Raw genomic sequence first — 26,137 nt, forward strand, 5'->3', positions numbered from 1 at the left:
TTTTGCTTCCTGCTGCGAAGCCGGCATGCGCACGCGGAGTCTCCATTCTCCTGCTATATCACTTTCATACTCTCTTTCATTCTTTTTTGTACTACCAAAATCTAAATTCAATGGCATTTACAGTACGGTGTCTCCTATTTACAAGCACTTTGCTAATGACGCCCTCCTAAAAATGCATATATGAGAGCGAGAGAGAAAGAGAGAGAGAGAGAGAGAGAGAGAGAGAGAGAGAGAGAGAGAGAGAGAGAGAGAGAGAGAGAGAGAGAGAGAGAGAGAGAGAGAGAGAGAGAGAGAGAGAGAGAGAGAGAGAGAGAGAGAGAGAGATCTTCAGTCAACCTATAACATGCTAAAGTTTTGGAATGTGGGACTGAACATAAAAGAGTAAACACCAGAGGAAGCTGTATATCAACCAAATTGGGAACACAAAATGAAGCCCATAAGCACGTGTCATGTCATCTGAATGAGAGCAATGATGGATCAGAGAGTAGAGAGTGCAACAAGGCCACTTATATAGGATGGACGATGGCCTCGAGCAAGAGGAAAACCATTATGGGCTCATAATGATGGATTAAAGATGAAGTGTAACGTCAGTGTTGGAATCAAGAACTCTCAACTTTCATTGCAGAGTCAACACTTGTATTTCTTAAGATACATGGTCTATTTTTTTTTGGATAGCCTGAGGAGCTTTATTTTCACACAGGAACCTGAGCCACAGTCACATTCAAGGTCACATGAATGAAAAAAGACATGAATTCTGTAAAGCATCAAAAGCTTGTTGACATAAGTGAGTCAATATTCTTCCATCTTTGGTTCACACAATATGGGCAAAAATATTGGAATCCCTGGTTGTCTCACACACACAAGAGACCAGAGAAACACTCACAGCAAAGTCCTTTTTACAGCTAGCTGCTGTTATCTCGGCTTGTAGCCAGCAGGGCTTTCCTTGTGCAGGAATTATTGCTGATGGTTCTGGAACCCAGAACCACACCCTCCCCCTCAACCGCCTTTCTGCTTTTCATTCCTGGGATACCTTGCTGGCAGGTACTATTAACCTGGGATCCCCTTTGGCTGGCTGTAAGATGACCGAACTCCTGCCTAAAGAGGCGTGGTTATCTTGCGAGGATACGCTACCAGTGAGACCATGTGACAGTGTTAGGTTTTAAAGCTTGTTTCTATGTACATGTGGGCGGGTGACGGTGTGGCTCTGACAGGGAGAGTGGGGGCAGCCTGGTGCTAGAGGAGCCAGTGGGTGGGAATGCCTTCTGTTCCTTTTTACTTCCAGGTCACTTAACATCACAAAGAGGTGGCAAGAGAGATGCACAACTTCTGAATCATCGCATTAATATTTGTTAAATCATCTTATTGGGCGGCATTCCGCTTTTAAAGGACGACTGCAGTCGGCTGTGACCACTCCTACAACGGAGCAGCACTCCCTTTCACAGTTCTACTTATCTTCAGGCTTTCTTTAGAAGATGCTTCTTTCTGGGACGTCAGCCATCCAAACCAATATGATGCAGTATGCGGTGTATGGTCTGAGCACTTGCGGGCTGGCCCACAACCCCTTCAACCTCAGCAGGAAATACTGGCATCACTCATCTATTTTCTGAAAGCAATGACTGCATATGATGTGGTGCATGTGCGACCAAGTTCTTTGGTGGACCAAGCGGAGGCCTGTTCTGAGTGTAATCTGTTTTGTTCAACCTCTAAAAGGTCTTGGCTCTCATGCTGCAGCTCACTTTCAGGGTATTGGCAATCTTACGATCGTATAGCTTCAGCCATTATATAAGGCAATTGTTTCTTTTCTTTCAGGTTCTTTGAGTTTTTTTAGCATCTCTATCAGTTTGGATGAAGCGAATCCCAATTCCATTCACACTTCTAATTTCTGTTGTATTTTGTTGGCCTACTTGGAGCAAACACAGCAAATATATGTAGATTGTGTTGATTTTTGTTGCAGTCCAATTACAGATGTTGTTTGAAATGAAACCTCGAGGGAGCACGGCACAGCTTTTATTGACTGGATCACGTAAGCTCTTGGGAAATAGCCCCCGTCCCTCTTCCAAAATCCCCTCTTGCTCCTTCAGAATCAAGAACAGCTTTTTTTCCATGACCTCCCACGATTAGCAGCTGCCAGGTGTAGTTGTGAGTGAATGGGAGGGCAGGTGCATCCTGCAGATACAGAACCTCCTCTGTGTTACAGGCAGCTCTTGTGTCATGCAGGGTCTATTAGTTTTCTCACTGGGTACAATGTGAGCCCCAGGAGAAGAGCACTACTCTGAATGTATCGTCCATGGGAGAGTCTTACATAACCACTCGTATAATGTCAATGAAAACTGCTCATTTCAAAGGAGAATGAATAACGTGATGCAGTGAGCTTTGGTGTACCGGTCCAGTGTGGTCACAAAGGAACACCTGAAAACAAAATTGGCGTAAAAATTACTGTAGTGACAACTGTCAGGATGATATGTTGAGACTTTTAATTGTTGCATTATTTTCATCCCAAAAGTGCAATAGTTTAGTGATTGTAGTTTGCATCGTACTGAGAGCTGTTTCTAATGCCAGAAAATGTAAAAAAAGATCTCATGATGCTGTCCAGTTCCACAGCTCTGCAAATTGTATTACATGATGCTGAGCTTCTTAATTGATTAGATAGTATAGTGCATTTGTTTTATATGTGCTGTATGCATGTGTGTATAGGTAGATGGCTTCCTCTTCCATGAATGATTTTTTCCCCAGTCCCATTGCAGCCTGCCGGTTCACTCCCACCGCCACCGCCACGGAGCGTCTTGCCTCGCGCACGCGCCTGTGTTGGGTGCGGGAGCGCGCAGCCAGCCAGCAGTCTCAGCGCCGCTGAGTGATTGAGGTGAGGGGCGAGCGAACAGACGAGGATGATGCATTTTTTACTCGCTTTTCGCATAACTCGGGCACCTTCCGTGCCTCACCATTGGCCTTGTGGGGAAGACGATGCTGATCGGGTGATCGATACTCGTCGATAATCTTCTACCAGACGGTCTTCTCCGTCGTTTAGGAAGACAAAGAGGAGTCCGGCGGAGGTAATTTGTGCCGTCTCCAGGGCTCCTCCATCATTTTTACAGGGGCTCGACCCCTTTTGCCCACTTTGGACTGTTGGACAGACGCCGGGCAGCAAGCCACTTCTTGTGAAGAAATGAACAGCTCTTGTGGAGAGTGAGCGGTTGCACGGAAGCATTGAGCGTGTTGTCAAAGGTGATAATCAGCTCCACACTATATGACAGTTTAATGATCAAATGCTTTTTTTCCTAGGTGACCATGGTGATTATTAATTACCACAACAATTGTTGTAACAGTTGCAAATAGGTTCGAGTCCAAACAGGTGGTGTCCTGCATGAAATGCGAAGACACGTGAACGCAGCATTCCTGCATACAAAGCTAATCTGACCTATTTGGCTGATTGAATTAAAATCGATTTTTGTCGGATGCGAGATGAAAAATGACCCATTTGAGAGGTGAAATAACACACTGACAGCATACCATCCGTTAGTGTACCGTGCTGGGTCCAAGACGACAATCGCACGTTTGATAGTTGTGGAAAAACACTCCATCTGAAACAAATAAGCCAGATAAGTGACCTTTCGTCACAGGGCTGTTCTCTTGGAAGGCAATGTGCTCCCACATACAAATGTATTCATTTCTTATGTTGTTACAATCAAGGTTTAAAATGTTTCTATTTGAAGTGTGAGAGGTTTCTTTTCCACACTCAGCATGCAAGCACACTGCCATAAGTTTTGTGTTTGAATAAGGACACGTTCGTGACAACCATAAAGAATAACTATATGTACTCTGGCTAACCTGAGAGGGAATTTTAAACTTGACTCTGCTGTTTTACTACAGCATTGTTAGCCATGATAAAAATAGTTGATATACAATGATGCTTCGTCAAAGTACTAATTTCGTGTGTTTTTTGTATTTGTTTTTTTCTGGAGAGCCCTGACCAGTGTCACCGTGCGTATTCTTTATTTACTGAACAAAATGAACATTTGAAAAATATATACATTTGACACTGGCCTAATGATTCGTATGATTATGGTCAAATTCAATGCACCCCCCACCCCTCCTGTCAACACACACTTGACATCCCTTTTACTTTACCGTCACACTGCGCATGAAATCACTCAGTTCCGGAGCGGGTGGAAGAATTAGATAATGAATGGTAACTCATTGGTGCTAATGTGAATCAACTTTTCCAACCCTTCAGGGGATGGTTTACAAACGTATGGTGCTACTGTAGACTTTTGGAGCCTCGGAGACTCACTCCAGAACAGATGTTTCCCCAAATTCGGACTGGAAATAAATCTTGCCCAATTGTATTTGAGCGCTTGTGGAGCATTCATGTACGTGTCGATTGTCACAAACGTATTTAGGTAGTTTTGTTAGCAAACCCCAGTTTCTACAGTGCACCTTTTGGCTTTGACACGCAATATGGCAGCGCATCTTCGCCCAGCCTAGCTGGCAAGTCATGGGCGAAAAAATCCATCATGGGGATGTTTATTTGCAACTAAGCAGTGGCTCTTGCTCTTTCACCAAACCTGGCAAGCAGCTCATCAGCCTGTCAGCAGTCTGCACGAATGAACACATTATTGCCTCCTCCTCATTTGCAGGAGGGTTTTAAGATCCAAAACGTCTACTGCTCTGAATTGCATGGTCTTGTTGACTAAGTGCATCATTAGGCCTGTTATTTTATCACGATGAAAATGTAAAGCAAAAGTGTCGACGCGTCGGCAACTATACCATGGGACATTCATGTCAGTGCAGAGGCCATTAATGCACTCCAGATAGAGCGGATGCCATGTGGCCGCGCAGGCTAGAGTTCATGTGACGCAGGCGCCTCCGCCATCAAGCTCGGTGTTTCACGGGGCACGAGTGACATTTTGTGTCTTTTGTGTTCATGCTGTGCTTTCCTTCACTTGAACACAGAACATGTAGGCATCAATTCACATGGAGTTTTCTTGCATGAAAGAGTTTGTTTTCATTGCCGTTTGTTAAAAGTGTAAAGATATCTTAACTCCTTCACTGGAACCACCAACGAATATACAGTATTTGTCCAGTACTTGAGTTCAACAGGGATGCGTGGCAGAGCGTCAGGACTAGCTTATCTGTGAAATTCAGATTTATGAACCATTACAACGACTAACAGATCCCTACTTGGCTTTCGGGGTGGGATCCCCACAGCTTGCGAGTACAAGATAAAACAAGAGCGAATCGCAGCTTGTCATGCCGATTGTGCGAGAAACAGCAACGCACTGCAAGTCTGTCAACTTTAGGCACCGTACACTTGAACAGAGTATGTTCATGCATGGTACAAAGGGAACACGAGTCATGGAATTTGCTAGAAAGTCTGTGTCACGAATGTGAGAAAAGATGACACAGTTCATGGAGAAAAAATGCTACACTCGTTCTTTGCAGTGTTTTGGTCATGCTCAATGCCCTATATAATGATTATTTTCCCCCCCATCAAGCCCCTTTTCAGTCTTTGTAATTTTGTTGTTTGAGACGCCATCACACACAAAAGAGTGTCAAAGTCATTCTTCAGCTTGACATCAATCCAAACGAGTGTTTTTCATGGACATCCGCAGGGAGTCTACTACGCCTTCCTAGGATTGTTTTGCATATAGTTTTGAAAGGTTCTTCTGGAACACTCTGCAGGCCCGTCCTCGCGGCCATCTAGACCACTTCTTCAAAATGATTCCCCTCGATGAGTCCCTTGAGCTTAGAAAACGGGGGGGAATATCACGGGTCAGTTGAGTCGGGAGATTGCTCCAGCACAGCAACCAGGAACTGTCAGACGATTAGGGCATTGCAAGTGATGGATGTTGTTATGGTAGTATGTATGAGTTGTCTTGCTACATCTCTCACCTCTTCCCATGCACTGAAAGAAGCAAACCGTAAATGTCTCAGCAGATGTGCTGCTTTATCATCTGACCCACATTGCTTTGAGAAATCTTTTGTGACATGAGGCTTTGGTTGTCAGCAAACAATTTCACTGATGGACACCCATTATGTTTGAGTTTGAAATTTCTCAACACGTTCCTTATTTTCTCAGTTAATATTTCTGACATCTGCAGGAGGTGTACATCTATGAATATGCACAGTCTGATGCTGAATCAGGTTCAGATTTTCCAGCCCAGTTGGAGATCTGTGCTCAACTGCGTGCTATTCTTGTTTCCTAGCCTGTGGTGGTGGCAATGATGATAATAAGGCACAGTACATGTTTTTCTAAATAACAGACTTGGAGAGATTCTAATGGTGAGAATGGCCAGTTCGTGTTGAGACAACACCCCCCTCCTGCCATATGGCTAACAGTGATCCTGCCTCACTCTTAGCTTGAGGTAGCTTTACATAAACAGGAAGAGAGCCTCGGGTTACGTGATGGAAAATTCAGCGACTTCCTCTAAGAAGCTGGTGACCGTAACAAAGTGTTTACAACTGTCCCAGAGGGATAGCGACCACCATATTGTATTCTGGCATGCGTTTACAATACACCACTATTAGGAGAATGTCATCTTGCACCTTTGTCTTGTCTTCACATAAAAAGCCATAAAAGAACTTGGAAAATAGTAGCTATTCAAACAAATAAAGGATGGAAGCTGCACATAAGCAGATTCTTCACACTGATTGCCTTTAAACTAGTCTCATAGCCCAAGTCAATAAAAGACAAAATGATCTCGCTAACACTCTGGAGGACTTTATGTTCATTGCAGAGAGTAGAAACAAGCACAGGCATTTACATTCAAAGGGAAGCATACCTTTGTGTACAATATCGCTGATATTTCCTCTCGATCATTTAATCAAGACGCATGTTTCATTTAATGATACGTTCATCAGTAATTTGAATCAAATGTTGGTAGTATGGGAACATCCACTGCGTCATATCTGATGAATTAGTTGAAGATTTTTGCTCGTAGGACCTACATTTTGTATAGTGAGCAAAGTGAGACAAAACATTAGGTCATGTTTAAGCTTTCAGGTATGAGTGCCTCAATTTCATATTTAAAAACGTGTCCACCTCTGAAACAAGGTATATGTCATATTTTTACTTTTGAACTAACACCTTGGTGAAGTGTTGAATAATGAGAACGGCGTCTCTGTCATTGCCATGGTGAATACCTGCCGTAGTTGTCCAACATATTAGTAGAGCAGCCAGGGTGCCACTCATGTTGCATTCGCGTTAGCATCAATGCCAGCATTTCTGTCCTCTTGTGTTTAGGGCTTGCTCAAAGTTGATGCAACATTACTTATTCACAACACGAGATTGTCACACGTTGACTAACGTTTGTTGGTGTTTAGGAAGTACATTTACTCGCTTGCCGAATTAGGCTATTATATGGACCAAGGAAAAAGAATACAGCAAACCAAATGTGTTTTGCCTTTCCTCAAGAGTGGAAAGACATGATGGCCTTTACTCCAAATGACAAGATGACATCATGGAGAAATACACATTATAAATGACAGTCCGTTGCCCATGGGACTGAAGCAAGCGTCTCCAGCTGCTAAAGAAGGATAATAATAATTAATGTTGTGATTTTCCGAACTACGTTATGTACTAAGTAGGTCACTTGTGTACATGACAACAAAGCAAACCTTGGTGCTGGTTGAAACTGTGTTACTTTGTTTCAGCCTCAAAGGGGTGATGCAGTTAATAAGAATCCTAATGGTGCTTAATTACACGTGAGCCTGATCAGGGCCACCTTGAATGGAATTTTGTGGAAGATTAAGTCAGGAAATCTTGAAGTACCATTTTGTGCAAACTGTAGGGAGCAACATTTGCACAAATCTTGCCCCTTGCCCTTGTTAATGTTTTTGCGGAGACAGTTGTCTAACGAGCAGGTCCTGCACATGATTGGTTATGCATGAAGAAATCGCTGCTGGACTCTGATAACAAGCTAATGAGCAGCAGATTGATTGTGTGGTGACCTCCGAGGGCCGACCTAATCCCTTCTCCTGTGAAGGAGAGCTCCTCTGTGTCTGTGTGTGTGGCTGACACTATGCACCACATGAAAACTTGTTATCCCGCCCTACTTCTTAGGCACTGAAGCATCATTGTAATATACTCTTAAATAGTTACTCTTAAACTAATTATTCTCGATACGGGCACAAGATGACCACTGGATATTTAGCTTCTGACAGCTGGCAACACTGCAATGTTTTTCCATGTCTATTAAATCAATGTAAAACACATCGAAACAGTGTCAAAACCAACCAGACCAACTGAAGTGACAAAAAGAAGAATGTGTCGTTACTTCTCTATTTGTTGGCGTCTGCAGAATTCTCGTATCGCCAAATCATCTCCAAAAATGGCCGTTTTGTTCATCCGATCAAATTGCATCATTAAAAAGATTTTTAACACTTTAGATTGGTCAATAATTTCTAAAAGTAACACCCACATGTTTGGACTGACCAATAAAATGGAATTTTGAAAAAATACCAACTTCACCAAAATGTGACTTTGAGGTTTTAGCCTGACACCAGCTTTATACAAAAGCAGGGATTTTAGATCTGTGGTCTCTATTTTTGTCAGGAATAATTGTCATTTCTTAGCAAACTGTAGCCAACAGAGCTAATTGAAGAAATGCACTTGTTCTGCTACCACATCTCAAACAAAGCGTATGTCATGTTGACAAGTGGGTTGCCCCAGCGTATTTCATCAGGTCTGAACATAAATTATTTAAAGTGACTTTTCTCTGAAGTGATTCTTTGCAAAGACGGTCTGTTCTAAGTCACTCCATGTGGCTCTGTTATCATTCAGCTTCTTGAAGTTGGAGAGAGAAAATGTTTGAAGAAGAGGCTATCAGTCAAGACTTTAAAGTTCTTCTTCTAGCTCCACTGCTGTTAGCAAGTCATTGCATGCACTTACTGAGGACTTGAAGTCGAGATGCCATCAAGTCAAACAGTTCATCTTGTGGAATGGTAAAGGCTGATGTTGCTAGTGCTTCTGGGCTGTATGGTGATATGGGGATTGTAAGTGTCAGCCATGTCACAGTCGTAGTAGTGATCCCCAATGATGCTGACAAAAAATTGTAGCTTCTTTAACCCGGAGGACTTTTCGATACTTTTGCTGTAACTGCTCGTGTGCTGCTCATACAACAGAAATTCTGCACCTGGTTCAAGCTGTGGGAGAGCAGCTCAGAGCCTCACAACCAGCTGGGGAGCCCTGGATCAAAGCTGGGATTTTTGTTTTTTTATATCCCCTGCCTGGTTTGATGTTTTGAATGCTTTGTGATAGTTTTGTAACATTGATGTATGTGTTTGCTTTGATCGTCTCCATAGGGAATATTGATAGTCTTTTTTTGATCATCATTTGTTAGAACTTTCGGTTTTGTGTGTACTTTGAGTCCCAGTAGTGTTCTACTTAAAATTCTTGAAAAGAAAGAAAGGTTTTTATGAGAAGAGTTAATTGAGTAGGGCTTTTGTTATCAGGCTGCACATTTGTTTTATTTGCTAAAAGGCAGTTTGAAGTAACTACGATATCACTTCAACTTGTAGGCTTTGCAAACTTCTCTTAAAGACTTCCAGTTTGGAGCCACAGTTGGTTGAGCTGTGATTGTATTTATTATTGGCCAAATAAAAGAGGGTCTCTTTTTTATGAACTGTCACTGCAATGTGAAGGAGCAAATTGTAATTGATTATTTGTACAATTGTGCTTAATTGATTTTTGTACATGACCATTTATTTTCTCACTTTTGTGAACATCCATCCATCCAGCCTTCTATTTTGTTCATTACCTTTCCCATGCAAGGTCAAAGGAAGCTGAGGCCTTACCCTGCTGACATTGGGTAAAAGGTAGACACCTTGGACCGGTCGCCAGTTGAGGCAGACAACCATTGTTACACTCGCAGTCACTAAACCCATGCTACCTGCTTGCACGGAAGTCTGGCAAATGAACAACTACTGTACACCATCAATGACTCTCTTCTGCAAACACTGTTTGTGGCACTGATGATGCTGCTGATGAGGTCATTTCAGTGTCCCCTCTCAGGGGTACTGCCCCGTAGCCCGCAGCACATGAGTGTTTGGACAAGGCAAAAGACGGAGAATGAATGTGACAACATGCCCTGGCTGTGTGGCAAGCATTTTTCACCCCACAGTGGGAGGGACAGCATTCTATATCGTCTGGTGTTGGGGAGTAAATAGGGTTGTAAAAGTAGAACTTCACCAGCAGTAATATTTACAGTACGTGCATATTTTTTGTAGCTTGTTGTGACATTTTATTACGTTTGACTATGCTCCACCCACATCCATAGCTCAAAGTTATTTTCATTAATGCTTTCATATCTGTTATTAAGCTGTGCAAAAAAACAGGAGTTAAAATGAAAATGTGGCCAGTTTGCACAAGGAAAGATTTGTTTTTTGTACCCCAGGTATTTTTTGCCTGCTAGAACGAAGACGCACTTTCACTAACTATGCTGTTATTCCTACAATCAGTTTATTTGTTGATGTACGTCTATGCCATTGACGTGTCTTCAACAAAATGTAACAAAGAAGGGAACAAACTGTTTAGTCTGTGTCAGCACAAACATTAGCACAAAGCAAACCCTCAATTGGATTCAACTTCTTAGGTTGGTCCAATTTTTAACCCAAAATTTTACGAGTGTATTGATGCCCGTTTAACATATGCCAGTCTCATCCCAGTTATGAGGTTGTGTATACTTCATCCACATGATGGTCACTGGCTGTCACTTGCTTTTCTATCTTTGGCACACAAAGCGCTTCTCTCTGTTTACTTATTCATCTACTGATGACACACCATCAGGAGAAACAGCAGGTTCGGTGTCTTGCTCGAGGACACGTTGGTCACATGGTCACAGTGGCTGCGGATCAAACCGCCAACCTCTTGGTTGGGAGATGACCACTCTACCACTGATCCACGTCACTCTCAGTTTATTACTATATCTCTGAAAGATATTTTTTACAGGTTATAGGTCACCTTAATAGTGTGAAAGGTTTTCACAAAACAGAGTGGGTGGACCTTTTGTGTCCTCTGCTGCAGTGGCATCTTAGTTGCTTGCATCTCTTTTCAAATCACTGTTCTGTCTGAAGTGCGACTAGTGAATGACTTTCTGTATGAACTGTAATCAAATGTGATGATTCACATAATTAGTTGACGTAGAGGAAGGATTATGTCTGATGAAGGATTATTTTCAATTGGACTTACTAATGGCATTTGATTACATCAGCACACCACCACCTCTGTTTCTGATTACCAGGCAACCCCCCGGATCTGCCACCCTCTTCCACTCGTGGCCCCACTGCCGTGTCCTCGCCCCGCTGTGGCCTTCCCATGTAGGATGCCTGCCTCGTCCGACGCCCTGCGCCCCCTCCTGCCCGTCACCACCTCCTCCTCCTCCTTTCGTGCGCCCGTTTTTGCCAACAGTTCATTGCGGCCCCCGAGGCTGTGCCCCGCCCCTCTCCAACATGGCGGATGACATCATCAACGCCAACACGTTGGCTTGGCTGGTCTGCTCGGGCGTGTCCATCCTAGCCAACACGTGGAGCATCCTCAGCGTCAGCGCAAAGCAGAAGAAGTGGAAGCCACTCGACTTCCTCATCTGCACGCTGGCTGGGACGCACATCCTCAACATGGCCATCCCCATCACAATGTACTGTGTCATAACGCTTCGCCGTCAGCACTCCAACTATGAATGGAACGAGGGCTTGTGTAAGGTGTTTGTGTCCACCTTCTACACCCTCACGCTGGTCACCTGCTTCTCCGTCACATCACTTTCTTATCACCGCATGTGGATGGTACGCTGGCCTGTCAACTACAGGTGAGACCCTAGCTTTTTTGATATTCTACTTTAAACAAATAAAGCAAAAAAATCAAGATACGTCCCAAATTCGGCACACTGCGGGAACTACTTTTCACATTTAAAAAAAAAAGCTCGTTTCCTAACAACTGCACATTATTTCCACAAAATAAATTTAAAAAAGCCACTTGCAGATTTGTGTGAATCAAGTTTTACAGCCAGCCTCGGAATTTAATGAATCATACATCTTTGATACTTGTGCACTCATTATCAGGTTGTGCATCATGAGTGGGTCAAAATATGGACAGGAAAGTTCTCGTAGACTGAAAGTGTGCAACCTCATGCATGCGAAAAAAAAAGTTGAATATAGTCCTTAACGAGTAATCTCACATTGTGTATTAGGTGACACTTGTCTCCAGCCAATGCTTCTGTTTGAGCTCACACCACGGAAGAATATTCCACATGGAGCATCTGCCAGCTCTGGCTTTCAGCTACATTTGGCTCCGAACAAGAAATGATATTAACAAAGTGACACTGAATATGGAAAATTCCTGTTAGCAGACAACATGATCTAGCAGTAACACAGTTTGGCCTTGCAAGACTCTCGAGACATCTGCTATTCACACATAGCTGCTTGCTTTGCAATAAGATTTTGACACTATTTTTATCTCGGATGCATGTTGGCCATTTTTAGGCAGTAGGAATCTAATTTGTTTACATTAGGCTAAATGTATAACTATTTGTTACACAACATATTTTCTTTAGATGGGTTATCAAAAGATACCTTTGATGTGTTTTAGCAATGATAGTTGCGTCACAGTAAAATACTTTTTGCTCTTATATAATTATTATGGCATTGCTGCAGCTCGCCTTGAGGCACTCCTCAAAGGTCTTTGGTTTTCTGCAGACCATCTGCTAAATGATGACGATTTACATTCTCATTTTGTGGTCAACAAGAGCACACATTACCCAAGCCAACAAACACAGCATCCATAAACTGAAAATAGGAGTTTTGCAGAATGACAAATTTGTCACGTGGTGAGTGAGATGTTTAGAAAATAGTGCAGTGATACGTGGTGATGATCAAGACATCTCATCGTTACTCCAATGCTGAGAAACAAAGAATGTGTGTGCTTCCAAGACATAATATGCATAAGACACCGTTAACTTGAGTCCTTTTTGTGTGTCATATTTCAAAAACATTAATTTGAACTTTTACAATGTGTTCATTTCTGTGAGTGTACTTTGCAATGGTGTGAATTGGACAACTGTGTCATCAAAAATGTTGGTTACCTTGTTCAGTCAAAAGAAGAACAGCTCACTCGATGGAATGGGGCTGTTCCATATCACTGTGAACTACAAAAATAAACATTGTTTAATTATTGAATTATGAATTGCTTACTGTTCAAACCTGGACATTTAAGTCAACATAATGTTGCATACAATTCTTACATTTGAGTTTGGAAATGTAGTTAATCTTGTGGCCAGATGGTAAATTGCAAGTTTTATGCTTTTGTTACATTCCACCTTTCATTTCCTTTCTAATTGTCATTGTACTCACCAGTTCATTTCAATTTTCAGTTACTTTATGACAACAGCAAAAACGCCATGTAAATGCTGTTCGTTTTTCATTCCAATGGTTCCATTTTGCCCTGCTGAGCTAGCATGGCTGCCTTGTTTCTGACATTAACACACACTGAAGGCCTGAATAATGAATTTCAACCTTGTAGTTGGGCTGCTGCTCTCTCACAGCATCCACTGCCCTTTGCGAAGCTCATTCACGCAATAGATTCAAGCTGCTTAGTGATGCAATCTCACTGCTACATGAACTGGAGGCATATTGAGGAAAGGCTAGTGTTATTGCTCAAAGGGACAAGAAGACCTTGTCTTTGTACAAAGCAGCAGAGGCCCTTCATTTTGCAATCATGTATAAAAAAAACCTTTCAAATGGATTAGGACATGGTAACATGATAATAAAATATTTGATTTGATTGTGGTACACTTATTTATATATATATATATATATATATATATATATATATACTATATATAATAAATTAAAATAAAATGTTGTCACCGTTAAAAATGCATTTAATTTGACCAAGTCTGTAAGCATTTAAATGTCAGTCCAGCCAGAGCGCGTATATTACATAAAAGTACAAACATTTTTCTTGCCCTCCTGGCAGTTAAAATCAGAGGATGATGTTAATGTTTGTCAATTGTGGGCATGTGAAGCCCTTTGTGACTTTTCTTTGATTAAGTTCTCCATACAGTAAATGAATTTGACCTAACTTTGACTTTTTCCTATTCCAAATCGTGTGTTTGTGTTTCCAGGCTAAGCAACACCAAGAAGCAGGCGGTGCACACAGTGATGGGGATTTGGATGGTCTCTTTCATCCTGTCCACTCTTCCAGCAGTGGGCTGGCACGACACCAGTGACCGCTTCTATACATCTGACTGTCGATTTATTGTGACAGAGATTGGCCTGGGGTTTGGGGTTTGCTTCCTGCTCTTGATTGGAGGTAGCGTGACTATGGGTGTGATCTGCATCGGCATTGCTCTCTTCCAGACCTTCTCCATTCAGGCAGGCCACAAAGCAGACAAGAACAAGTTTAACGTCCCCACCATTGTGGTGGAGGACGCCCAGGGCAAGCGCAGATCCTCCATTGACGGGTCAGAACCTCTTAAGACTTCGCTGCAGATCACTTACCTGATCAGTGGTATTGTCTTCATCTATGACTTTCTCACCGGCTTCCCAATACTGGTGAGCTCACCGCATTTGCTTATAAAACTTATTTTTGATCTTCAGCAAAACATTGTGTGATGTACATAGGTGCTTTGTGATGCATCTTTTAATTAGTTTTGCGACCATGTTAGGATTGAAAGCACCTAGTGGGTATCCAAAATCATCATTCCCCATTGAAATGACATGGAATCAATTTAATCCATTCCAGCTCCTACAAATCATAAATTCCTTTTCATTTTTTTATGAGGAAAAATGCACTCAACATGTTTGTAATTTTTAAAAATCCACACACAAATCACATTTGTTCTTCATTGTTCTTCAATTTATTACAGTTAATATCCTTTTTCTGTCTAACCAATCAAACTGACTGCAGAATGATGATCAAATGATATGATGTTGAAATTGCCCTTTTCCATTTCACCATCTCGTCATTGCTCATTGTTTGCAGTTTGCTTGGAAAGACATTAAACAGGACGACCTGATGGTGCTGTGGCGCCATGCCACGCTGCTTTATTATTTACATAAACCTAAATGCTCATCTGAAAGTAGGGCAGACTCAGTGCTTATGGATGATGTGTATTTTTCCATGAAGTCATATCGTGTGTGAGTGTGTGGGCCCGTTAAAGGGAGAAAAGGTTGGTTCGGAAGGCAGGGATGGCTGTAGTATCAAGTCACTCGCCACAACTTCAACAAGAGTCCTTGAAGCTCCTTGTCAACGAATGAAGGCGCAAGCTCTTCTTTCAACCTGTACCCATTTGGCTTGCAAATTCCAGCCTCGGGCCCTCATTCATTTTTTAGAACCCAAATCATCGTGTTTCCGAGAGCATGGAGCCAGCTTCAGACTGCTTACATGTAATACTAAAAGCCAGACCTGTAAGCCTGTATTCAGCAAATGTTCTGCGACTCCGGAATATTCTACCGTTTAATGATGATCAAACATTGGTAAAAGATGCATTAAAATATGCAAGAAGCTGCTTGAAAATATAATCTGTATTGCTATTAGTTTGTATACAGCTGCAGTAATGAATCAATCATAATGATTTAAAAAAATCAATATTCAAAAGTTTTTATTGATATTTGAATTTTGTAAAAAATAGAATATATCAGAACACCGGCAAGTTCATTTTTGTAAGTTGAATTGAATCACTTTTTGCTGTTTTGTTCATGTGCTGTATGTGCAGTCCTCTTGCTTGGTTTGAGAAAGGTAATGCAGTACTGCACAGTCTGTTTATACAGTGTGTACTAAATAGAGGGAGGTCATAGTGATGGAAGATTATATTTAGTGACACAAAGAACAAAATCTCTCGTCACCAAATGTAATGAGCCATTTAAATGCATAGGAAGAACAAACACACGAATAAATGTTCTCAGATGCTCATTTACATTTGTGTGATGATTCACGCACTCGGCAATAGATTTGTAGTGGGAGCAAAATTGGATTTCATGTTTGGAAGAGCCATAAAGATTCAAAAGAAAACAGCATTTTTTTTTTAATAGCACACCCTCAGACAAGTATATATATTTTTTGCCAGTGTGCTCAAACACTAAATTTTGAAATAAAGTGTTGGCTTCACCCTAATTCAAATAAATTATACCAATACACATCTGATCCTGCTGAAAAGCATAATAAATAATCAAAGAAAAGTAATATATAAATAGATATAAAGTCTGCTTCACAGTCCAAACTCTCAAAGCACCCTTGTCCTAAGCACTCATAATAATAAACTTGGGGATGCTAGTAATTGTTTGTGATTTATGTGCACGTTGATTTTATGGAACATGATTTCAAATTCCACGAGGCAGTTCATGTTTATGCATCTATCCACTTCCTATTTCACTTCTCCTCATTGTGGTCGTGGATGAGCTGGCCCCTATCCCAGCTGGGCTCCAGCAAGACAAAAAACACCATTTGTGCTCACGTTGATGCCTATTCAAGTACTTACTAGTTTCTTGAATGTGGTTGGAAGTTGGCGGACCCTGAGAAAACATATGCTAGCATGGGGGTAACATAAAAACTCAACAAAGGAAGGCTGGATTTGAAATTTCAGAATTGTGAGGCAGTGTGTTAGCCAATTTAAACAAAAAAAACACTGTCACCTCGCAGTCCATGATTTTTTAAGTGATACAATGCTGTGTTATGACAAAAATGGAAATGAAACTTTGTTTATTTTTATTGAAAACAAACAAACAAATAAATAACATCATGTGGTCTGACTGACTTTGAACCTGAACTAATTTCTTTTTCTTTTAATTTCTTTTTGGATTGTGATAAGTAGCTTTTTAGTGTTAATGATTATATACTAATATTCTGGATATAGAAAATCTATTTTTAATGCCCTCCAACAGTCATATGGTAAACTTGTGTGTTTCTTGTTTTATGGTCTCCACAGGTGGTGAGCTTTGCCAGTCTGAAGTTTGACCGCTCTTACAACTGGATGGTTGTGTGTGTGCTTTGGTGCTCCATTGTGCAGTCCATCTTGCTGCCCATGTTCCTTTGGGCTTGTGACCGGTATCGGGCCGACATCCGCATGGTGTGGGACAAGTGCGTGGCCATCATGTCCAATGACGAGGTGGACGAGGGTAAGTTCCCCCCACATTCAAGTCTCCTCTCTTTTCCCCCCCAACCTAACTTCCCAGCATCCTTTGTCACTCCCTTCTCTTGACCCAAAGACATCAATGTGGTGGATGATTTCTGTTTCTAAAGGTCCCCTGAACCTTGGACCACGCCCAATGTGTCACTTGTAGATCTTTTTGTTCTTCTTTTTTTACATGGCCATGGAGAAAATTATGCAAAACCTTTTCACTATTTTTGTCAGCCAATGTTTTGTTTCTATTTTGCTTATGTTTTATTGCTTGGTCCATTCCCCCCCCCCCCTTTCCTTGGTGTCTTTACGGGTTGGTGAGGATAGGGGTTAGAGCACCACCTTTGTGGATGGAGATTGATAAAAAACAGATGTAATAATTTACATGTAGTCATTTAAATTCAATTTGGATTAAAACGTACATTTAACTGTGGGGCTCTCATGCTGTTAGCTATTGTAGTTTTTTGCATACAGCGGAGTTTGATGAGTAGTATTGTAGAAAAGGAAGTGAGAAGCAAGCTCATGTTGGATGTTTAGCTTGTATTAACACACAGCCATCGCACTTTCTGTACATGGAACCAAAAGCAAGACCTTAGTGTTCCTATAAATTCAAAGACCTCTAAAGATAAACTCCATCTGACTTGACGAGGCCAAGAGGAACATCAGTTTATGAAAAGCCAGTCAAGCTAATGGTACTGTTTTGCTGCTTATACATCCTTAATATTTAACGAGAATTGGAATACCAAAATATATTTTGGGGATTTATTCCCATGAAGTCAAATGTTACCACGTGACCTCCAATATTAAGGGTCTATTTATCAAGCATCTGTGGTCACTACTATGTCCTACTTAAATTTGCTTCTCCATGTACATGAGCACCATGTGAAAAAAAGTGACTGATTGCTACTCAAAGGCCAAATTTACCTCGCAGCTCTTTATTCACTCCGTTGCTTTTAAAACGAGTTATTTTGGCTCATAACAACGGGACGATAAAATAAAATGGTTGCCATTTATTTAGACCAGAAAACTAGGAAGCAGAAAATCACTTTGATGCCATCACTATGGTCATATTACCCTCAAGTACAGCATTGCCCCATGTTTTGGAGATTATTCAAATTTTATATTATATTCCGACTGACACGTAGCAGAATCAGGCTGAGAGTATAGGGCCATATTATAATCATAAAAAAGAAAACAGTTGTTGGACATGATCATGTGGACTAACAACATATGCATATTAATATGTTGTCTTATGGTTTAAGAGGATCTGCATCCCACACAACTCTCCCTCCCCCTTGCCCTTACGCCTTTCACCTTTTAAACATGTTGAGCCCCCTGGTGTCAGTCATCAGAAGTGCATGTTGTCCGGTTAGAGGTCATGTAACAACAGCAACACAGGGGTAGCCAATATTTTGTGTGATAATTAACACCTCCAGTTCTCTGCTTTCTTTTTCCAGAGGGCTTGCCATGTATAACTCATCACAGTTGTATGTATAAGGATTTTCCCCTTTTTTTTTTTAACTAAGCTGCTGACTTGCATGCCCACCTGCCTGTGCAAAAAAAAAAAAAAAAAATGCTATCGTCCATCCCTTTGGCACAGTTTTCCCTCAAATGCAGCATTTTACAGCCAAGCTCAACACATCCTAAATTAACTCCAATGTTCTAATTGGGGTATTTTTCTCTGGTTTGTGTTGATTCCTGCATTCAAAAAGTGAAAGAGCAAGTTGTTCTGAGCTAAAGTCAGTCCCGCAGGACAAAGTTAAAACAAAAGGCAAACCAAATCAGAAAGCAATTGAACTTGTCACTATTTTCTATTCGTCTGTCTGTCTGTCTGTCTTGTGAATCCGTTGCTATCTAACCCTGACGCTCGTGCTTTTCTGCACTTTGTAGAAAACAGCCAAGATGGAGGAATTCATGTCGACTTAATATATGACAGACCATATGACTATAGCTCAGCGCCTGAAATTGTGACCGTAGACCGTAATGCCAAGTATGAGTTCTCAACCTTAGAAAGGGGGGTCCCGCAAGGGTATCCAATGAGGGAACAGCAGGAAGATAAAATGCAGTATTTGCAGGTATATTCTTTTATTGATTTTCTTCATTTCTTTTTACTTGATCACAATACCTATTTTGAATGACACTTCATTGCTAATGTGCATGGTCAAATGGCATTGCGGGCCTTTAACAGACATTGTGATGCTATCAGATATATACCATGTGATTTGTGTGCGTGCGTGCGTGTGCTTTTTACCTGATTCCGAAATCTATCCCGGATGCCCAATGTTTAGTAAATAAGACCATTGGCACTCCTGGATTGAAAGGTGTTTGAACAGTGATTTATGCCTTTATGCACTGCCACAACTGATTTGAAACAAAATAAACAAGATGAGCTTAAGCATAAGCCTTTAGCTTTCATTTGAAATATTTCATCAAATGATGACATTTACCATTCAGGATGTAGTGTACTCCCACTCATTCAAAAGGAAGCAGATACCATTTTTTTGAGTTAGGGTTAATCCTGAGCTGGCAGCTACTGATAGATCAATGCATTCTAATGCAAAACAAGCTTTTTCAAAAATTAACTGGTCAACAATACAGGAACAGCTCAAAGAGCACCACATTAAAGGGTCGAACTGGCTCGTGGACAAGTCAACTTTAGTCCTTCACATAAATGTATAACAGTAGCAAAAGCGAGTCTTCATCTATGTATGTTTGCATGGCTAAAAATGCAAAAATGAACTGGTTGGTGAAGCCCTTAGGGCTTAGCTTTACTAACTTTCTCTATCCCAATCACTGCTTGTCTTATAGTTCAATTGAAATAATAATGATGTGAATGCATCAGATTTATATGACGCTTTCTTGGGGCACACAATTACAACTACAATTAGCCTAACGGCAAGTTGTACTTTTTAATTATTTATTTTCATTGTTTTTATGCCGGTCAGTTGAAATGTGTGGCATCTGTCAAGCTATATGAGCATTCCACTTCATCTGACTTCACATCCAAGTATTGAAAAGTATGAGTAATTCGAATGTCCAACTACTTATGAGCCCCGGAAAATGGATATAATATGTCTGTCCTTCATGAAAGCTAAATGCTGAATACATTTTGGTTGTTTTATTTCAAATCAATTGTGGTGGTCTATTATAAACAAACAAACAAACAAACAAACAAACAAACAAACAAACAAACAAACAATCCACACTTCTTTTCAGATGGAATACAGCCTTCTAGGGCAACTCAACAACGACTGATCATCATTTTATATTAATTCCATAATAAATTATTTAGACAAACTTGTAATGCTGGTCTTGTATATACAATACATTAGAGTTGCTTTGAGGAGATATGTTGGGCAAACTTGAACTGATGAAATTCACTTGCTGAGCCTGGCCTGGAAGACTGTTGATGATGTAACTAGAGAGAAAAGTTATGCATCTATTTTTTTTCTTTCCCATTTTTACAATTGCATCTCAACACTGTGCCATCTTTGTCAATTTAACTCGACAGGGGCTTTAGTTCCGGTCTGCAGTCCCAGCAATGTACTTTGGGTCACTTGATTATTAGATAGAAAAAGAAATTGACCTTGAGGACATCTTCATTGAATGAAACAGAGATGCATACAGTAGCCATCACTTCAGCCATACTTCTCCCATTGTTTGTGTCTCAAGGCTCCCATTTAAACATAAGATGATAAATGCATGAGTAGCACCACCGTGCTTAAGTAGCACATTCAGATAATCTGCTATTTGCCTTCAGTTTAACCTTGATTGTATAATAAAGCCTCTGTGGCTTTTTTTTTTAGTATTATTTTGTGCGTACCCCCCCCCCCCCCCCCCACGTGTCCTGCATTTCACATCACTTGTCATGCTTGTGCTGCCCTCTGCTGTGGAATCCCTCACAGTGCTACTGTATCGTCTGCTGTCTCACTTTTTCTCTGAATTTCACGAAAAAGCCACGACAAGGGTGAAGGCTGACGTGAACCTTGTGACTATGACGTCAGCTTGACAAACACCCTCCTTCTCTCGCATAAGTTATCAGGGCAAAATGGAATGTGAGTACATTATGTTAGAAGATACACAATTGCTATTCAGTTAATAAATCCTGATCCACCGCGATGTGATGAAAAGGTGTACAAATTAATCAGATCCATTGCGAGAGGCTCTATGAACAGTTCTTGGTAACGTTGCTTGGTATCAGAGAAGCATTAATTTACTGTTGAAAAGAAATATAATGTAATTAGATTAGATGTTTTTATATTTCAGTTTTAATATCAATGCTAAGTATGGGCTGAATGTGTAGAGTCAAATGTATTAGATCTCTATTAGTGTTTCCCAACATTTATGCCTATTAAGCCAAGACACATAATATTTTACAAAAAAATGCACCAGCACAGCACCAGACAAAAACGTCGCAACAAATGTAGGCCTATGTGTACAAAGCTGATATTGTGTTGAATGAATGCCAACAGGTGGTTTGCACACTCTGCCATCTCGTGGACGCACATTTAAACTTCACCGTATGTTGCTGGCACTTGTAAGAACGTCACCCAATTATCTTACTGGTGTGCAGTCCATAAATGAAGGATATGTTTTAAATGCATTTATTCAATATCCTTGATTTCCAGCTCAAGTTTATACTCGAAGGCCAAAATTGGCACTAGTGGTAAAAAAAAAAAAAATACCACTAATCAATACAAGGCGCACTATGCTTATGTGTCCTTTAGGTATTCTTTTAATGCAGTGTTTCCCAACCTTTTTTCAATCACGGCACACCTTTTCATTGGAAAAAATCTCGCGGCACACCGCCAACAAAAATCTGTTAAGCTCCTATATTAAAATCAGTTATATTACAACGAAACACGTACAGTCCTATTCCTATATATGTATGGAGAGTCGAATAATTTAATAGAAATAAATACTAAATATTCTTTAAATTGTATTCCTTTTTTTAAATAAAAGTGACAGTTTTTTAAAAAGGTTTTAGACGGTGTAAGAAATAAACTATTTAAAGTGATTGTGATTAAAATAAAAGAATCAACGTGATTTTGTTTACTGTTTTAGACTAGGTCTATAAATATTGCAACAATAAGAACAAAGTCACTTTTAAAGACGCTCTGCTGTTCTGACAGCAGCTGAGTGGCTATCACAGTCGAGGAATCTCGACTTGACTGCTTATTTTACGTATTTGAAAAATAACCAATCCAGGTTCTCCGGTTGAACTGCATGCTCTGATTTCCATTGGACCACAAACGCACCACAACCGTCATAGTGTCTGTCACTGTTAGCAAAAGCACACAGCAACACACATATAAACTGAATATGTGCCGATGCAATACAATCAGATCGACACAATATGAAATCTCAAGATTCTCCGATTCTCCACACATGCACGATTAGCAAGTGGCTGACCAGGCCTTGCGCGAACTGACCAGTGGTTTGGCGATCCTGTTTACAATTAATATTGGACAATCCCAATGAACGTCTCTCACGGCACACCAGTGTGCCGCGGCACAGTGGTTGGGAAACACTGGTTTAATCCACTGTAATGTGTCATGAGTGACAACAAAAAGTACCTTCAGACAAAATTTATTTGTTTTTGTTGCTGTTGTTGTTAAACCCCCCCCCCCCCTCCTTTTAAACTTTTGTATTTGAGCCTCTGATGAGGCGATCGTACATTTATTGGGGTTCAGAGTCAAAACGGAAGGAAACCATAACTGGGATGAGGGCCGCAACAAAAATGAGGTTGACACCCCTGCTCTAAGGTCTTTGTGAAAGAAATACGTGACTATTGCGTCTTGACCGCGGGCAGTCTGTAGCCACACATAAAGCACTTTTTTTTTCTCCATGTTTTGCGTCCAGGTGCCCCCTACAAGAAGATACTCCCACGACGAAACCGACATGTGGACCAACGACCGGATACACCCCTCCTACCTTCACCGCTGGGGCTCCAGCGAGGACATGATAGTGAGTGGCCGCTACAGCTCCACCTTGCCGCGCCGCGAGAGGCGCAGGAACAGCCTGGTCTCCTACCACGAGGAGAGCCACCATCATCATCATCAGCAGCAGCAGCACCTTCATCGCAAGCGGCGGCGCTCTGAGGACACGTACTCTCTCAAGCACCTGCCGCGCGTGGCGTGCGGTGTCTACGACTACCGCGACGACAATCCGCGCTGCTTCAGCCGCGACGAGGTCATCAACTTTATCGACGAGACGCCGCTGCCGAGCCCTAGAAACAGCCCGCGGCGCGCGTCCTGCACCGTTGCCCTCATCCCCGACGTGTACGAGCGCCACGCCGTCATCCTGCCTCACTTTGCGCTCACAGACTTCGAACGCGAGCCTCACGCACTCAGGCGTCTTTCGGAACACAAAAGCTCGCCCGATGGGACGAGCTGTCACGGGAGGTCCGGGAAAGGGGACCGGGACTTAGGCTCACCTGCGAGGCTCACCCGACGTACTCCCCCACCTGCTTGTAGGTCCAAGGCACGTGCAGCGGACGACTGGTCCCTGCGCAGGCAGCCGTGCTTGGGGGACAGCAAAGGAGGCACAAACAGTTTTGTAAGAACACCCTCGGCATCCTCTTCGGGATATATCACGTTTCACTCAGATTCCGGTGGCTCTGCTTCCTGAAACAACATCTCCCTAGAAATTGTGACTTTGTCTTTGGTTTCATCGCGGCCACTCCCTTTTTGAAAGTTGTGCAATGACTGTTTAGCCCTCCTGTTGGACCTGTTTCATTGGTCCACCAAAATATGTTCGTGAGTCTATATGACCAGCTGCATGACCTTAACAAAATTATTAAAACACACACACTTTTGCACACTGACTTCAACTTTAGTGCACAACAACTAAGAAATTGTGACCATGTTTAACTCTTCACCCCGGTCAAAATAATGACTCCAACCTTTGGTAAAAGTCTTTTGAAGCGCCACAGCTATCCAACTAGGAAAAAAATCCAGCATTTCTTTTTTGTGCCATGACTTTTTCTGTTGTTTGAGTGGCAACAGGTTTAACATATCTCTTACTATCTAGTGGAAGAGCATTTTATTGTTCTGCCTGGAACAATATATTGATGAATTCTAATTGATGGCAAATCGGGAATTAAACCGCAGCACAGGGACTCCAAACACCCTGCGGTTGATCTCTGTGTACTCATTACACTTTTTTTTTTATGTAAACAGGAACACATTTGATGACATTTAACCTCAACAGCTTAAACCTTTTCCAACTGCAACATTAGCTAATTTTTTAATAAAGCAGGACATGGACAAGTACAAAAGTAACTATTTGAATAGAGAGAAGTTGTATGCTGTAAAAACACAAAAATGGCATTTTTTACCGCTTTGGCCCCATCTAAAGAGAATGTTGTTTCAAAAGTGTCAGTATTTTTTGTGCCACACTGACATTCAAATGATTTACCACGATTACTGTTCTACCAATAGCATGTCTGTCAGTATTGACAAGGCATTGATTTGCCTAGAGCATGAGACAATTATACACTCCTTGCCCCTCAGCTTATATCGTCTGAGTGGGAACCCAAATCCTCTACCCATCGTATAATGTACCCCCCCCCCATTTTACAATGAATAAAGAGTTCAAAACAATGGCCGCTTATTAACAATATTTGGCTCGCTTTCATGGGCCATAAAAAAAAAAAAAAATTGAGTGGAGGGCCTTGAGTTTGACACCGGTGGTTCACTCAACCAAATCTTGAAAAATCATAAATCCAAACATAAACATAAATCTAAGAGGCAGATGAAGTTTTTTCCCTTTTGAATTGTCCATAGGTTTAATCTTTTATGGAATATAGCAGGAGGGTTAACAATCCATCTGCACATACTGTATCTACTCATGTGTGATTGTGAAACCGGTGGCTCTTCACCTTTCACATTCCAGAAGCTTCATTGAGGACATGTTTTGTTCCAGCACTTACCACATATGTGAATTCTTTGAAGATGACATACACATCTTCTTTATGCTCTTTGATGTTGTTACCTGTAAAATGCTGAAGATATACGGTACATCGAGGAGCTGGACATTCTGGAGATTTTTTTTTCTTGTATTACTGTACTCCAACTTTTCTTCCCGGATAGATTGTTTCCTGGTCATATGCCTGCAAATAATAAATTCTCCAGATTCTGCTAATGATGTCCAACTTGTTCCCAAACTGTACAAAAACATTTTTCAAGTTAAGTAAGAGTGGTGGTCCCAAACTCTGTCAATGATGTTGGATGTGATGCCATCAAAGGTGAGGGCCCAAAATTGCTTATTATAAAAGGGAAGCCAACTTTTAAATCAGGTTGGGAAGGTGCCGCCATTTACAAGAGGGAATTAATTACGTTTTACACTTGTCTATCGTGCACTAATAATTCATTTCCATGTGAAAGGTTTGAAAAATAAAAAGGTCAAACAACACAGTCAAAACTATAGCAATGAAAAGCCAGTCATGGAAATACCGAAGGTATAGGAAATGACGGTTGGAAAAGAAGTTTTATAACAACATATGCAAAGGTAATGAATATCAAGAGTTACATTAAACCTTTATCCAATGGTTGTACGTTTGTCCATCTTCTGTTTCAATGATCAGTTTTCTTGTTTCCTATATTAGTGCACATTTGTCATAGCATTATCAAATCACATTCCTCTTTGGTAAATGTTTGACTTTCTATTGTATTTACGATCTGAATATAGAATTTTGTATCGTATTCAAAGATTCATGAGCCAATGAATGATGTTTATGTTATAAGTTCCTGGACGACGACTTTGTTTGAAAAAGGTTGTGACTAATTAAATTTACATGATGATTCAACAGTCTTTTTTTACTTGCATCCCTTCAACTCCTTTAAACACAACGATCAACTGAGTTAGCGTAGCGGTTTTAAATCAAGGTTTCAGTAGGATTAACGGTTCAAATTTCCGACAAGGTTATGAGTTGAAAGTAGAGTTCAAGTCCAGATTTAGTTAAACGTAGGGGTTTCAAGCAAGGATTAGAATGTAAAAATTGGGTTTTAAGCTTGGGTTTGGGTTTTTCA

At 41.1% G+C, this 26,137-nt stretch overlaps 1 protein-coding gene across 7 annotated transcripts; it reads left to right on the top strand.

The window, feature by feature from the left end:
- Window positions 1-1,094: 1,094 nt before the first annotated feature.
- gpr153 (G protein-coupled receptor 153) lies at window positions 1,095-25,914 on the top strand. 7 transcript variants are annotated; one of them, XM_088369992.1, is made up of 7 exons: window positions 1,095-3,050; window positions 3,132-3,222; window positions 11,238-11,798; window positions 14,112-14,541; window positions 16,914-17,103; window positions 18,996-19,180; window positions 22,968-25,914. In XM_088369992.1, the coding sequence occupies exons 3-7, from the start codon at window positions 11,446-11,448 to the stop codon at window positions 23,733-23,735; spliced, it is 1,926 nt and encodes a 641-aa protein (XP_088226118.1). In that variant the 5' UTR covers window positions 1,095-3,050; window positions 3,132-3,222; window positions 11,238-11,445; the 3' UTR covers window positions 23,736-25,914. The 7 variants fall into 7 exon arrangements, with proteins under 7 accessions (XP_088226118.1, XP_088226117.1, XP_088226120.1 ...); XM_088369991.1 differs by having other exon boundaries at window positions 1,095-3,222; XM_088369994.1 differs by lacking the exon at window positions 3,132-3,222.
- The last annotated feature ends 223 nt before the right edge of the window (window positions 25,915-26,137 follow it).

The sequence above is a fragment of the Syngnathus floridae genome, chromosome 2 (assembly GCF_059516105.1).
Source record: "Syngnathus floridae isolate MCC-2025c chromosome 2, RoL_Sflo_1.0, whole genome shotgun sequence".
NCBI classification, from domain to species: Eukaryota; Metazoa; Chordata; class Actinopteri; order Syngnathiformes; family Syngnathidae; genus Syngnathus; species Syngnathus floridae.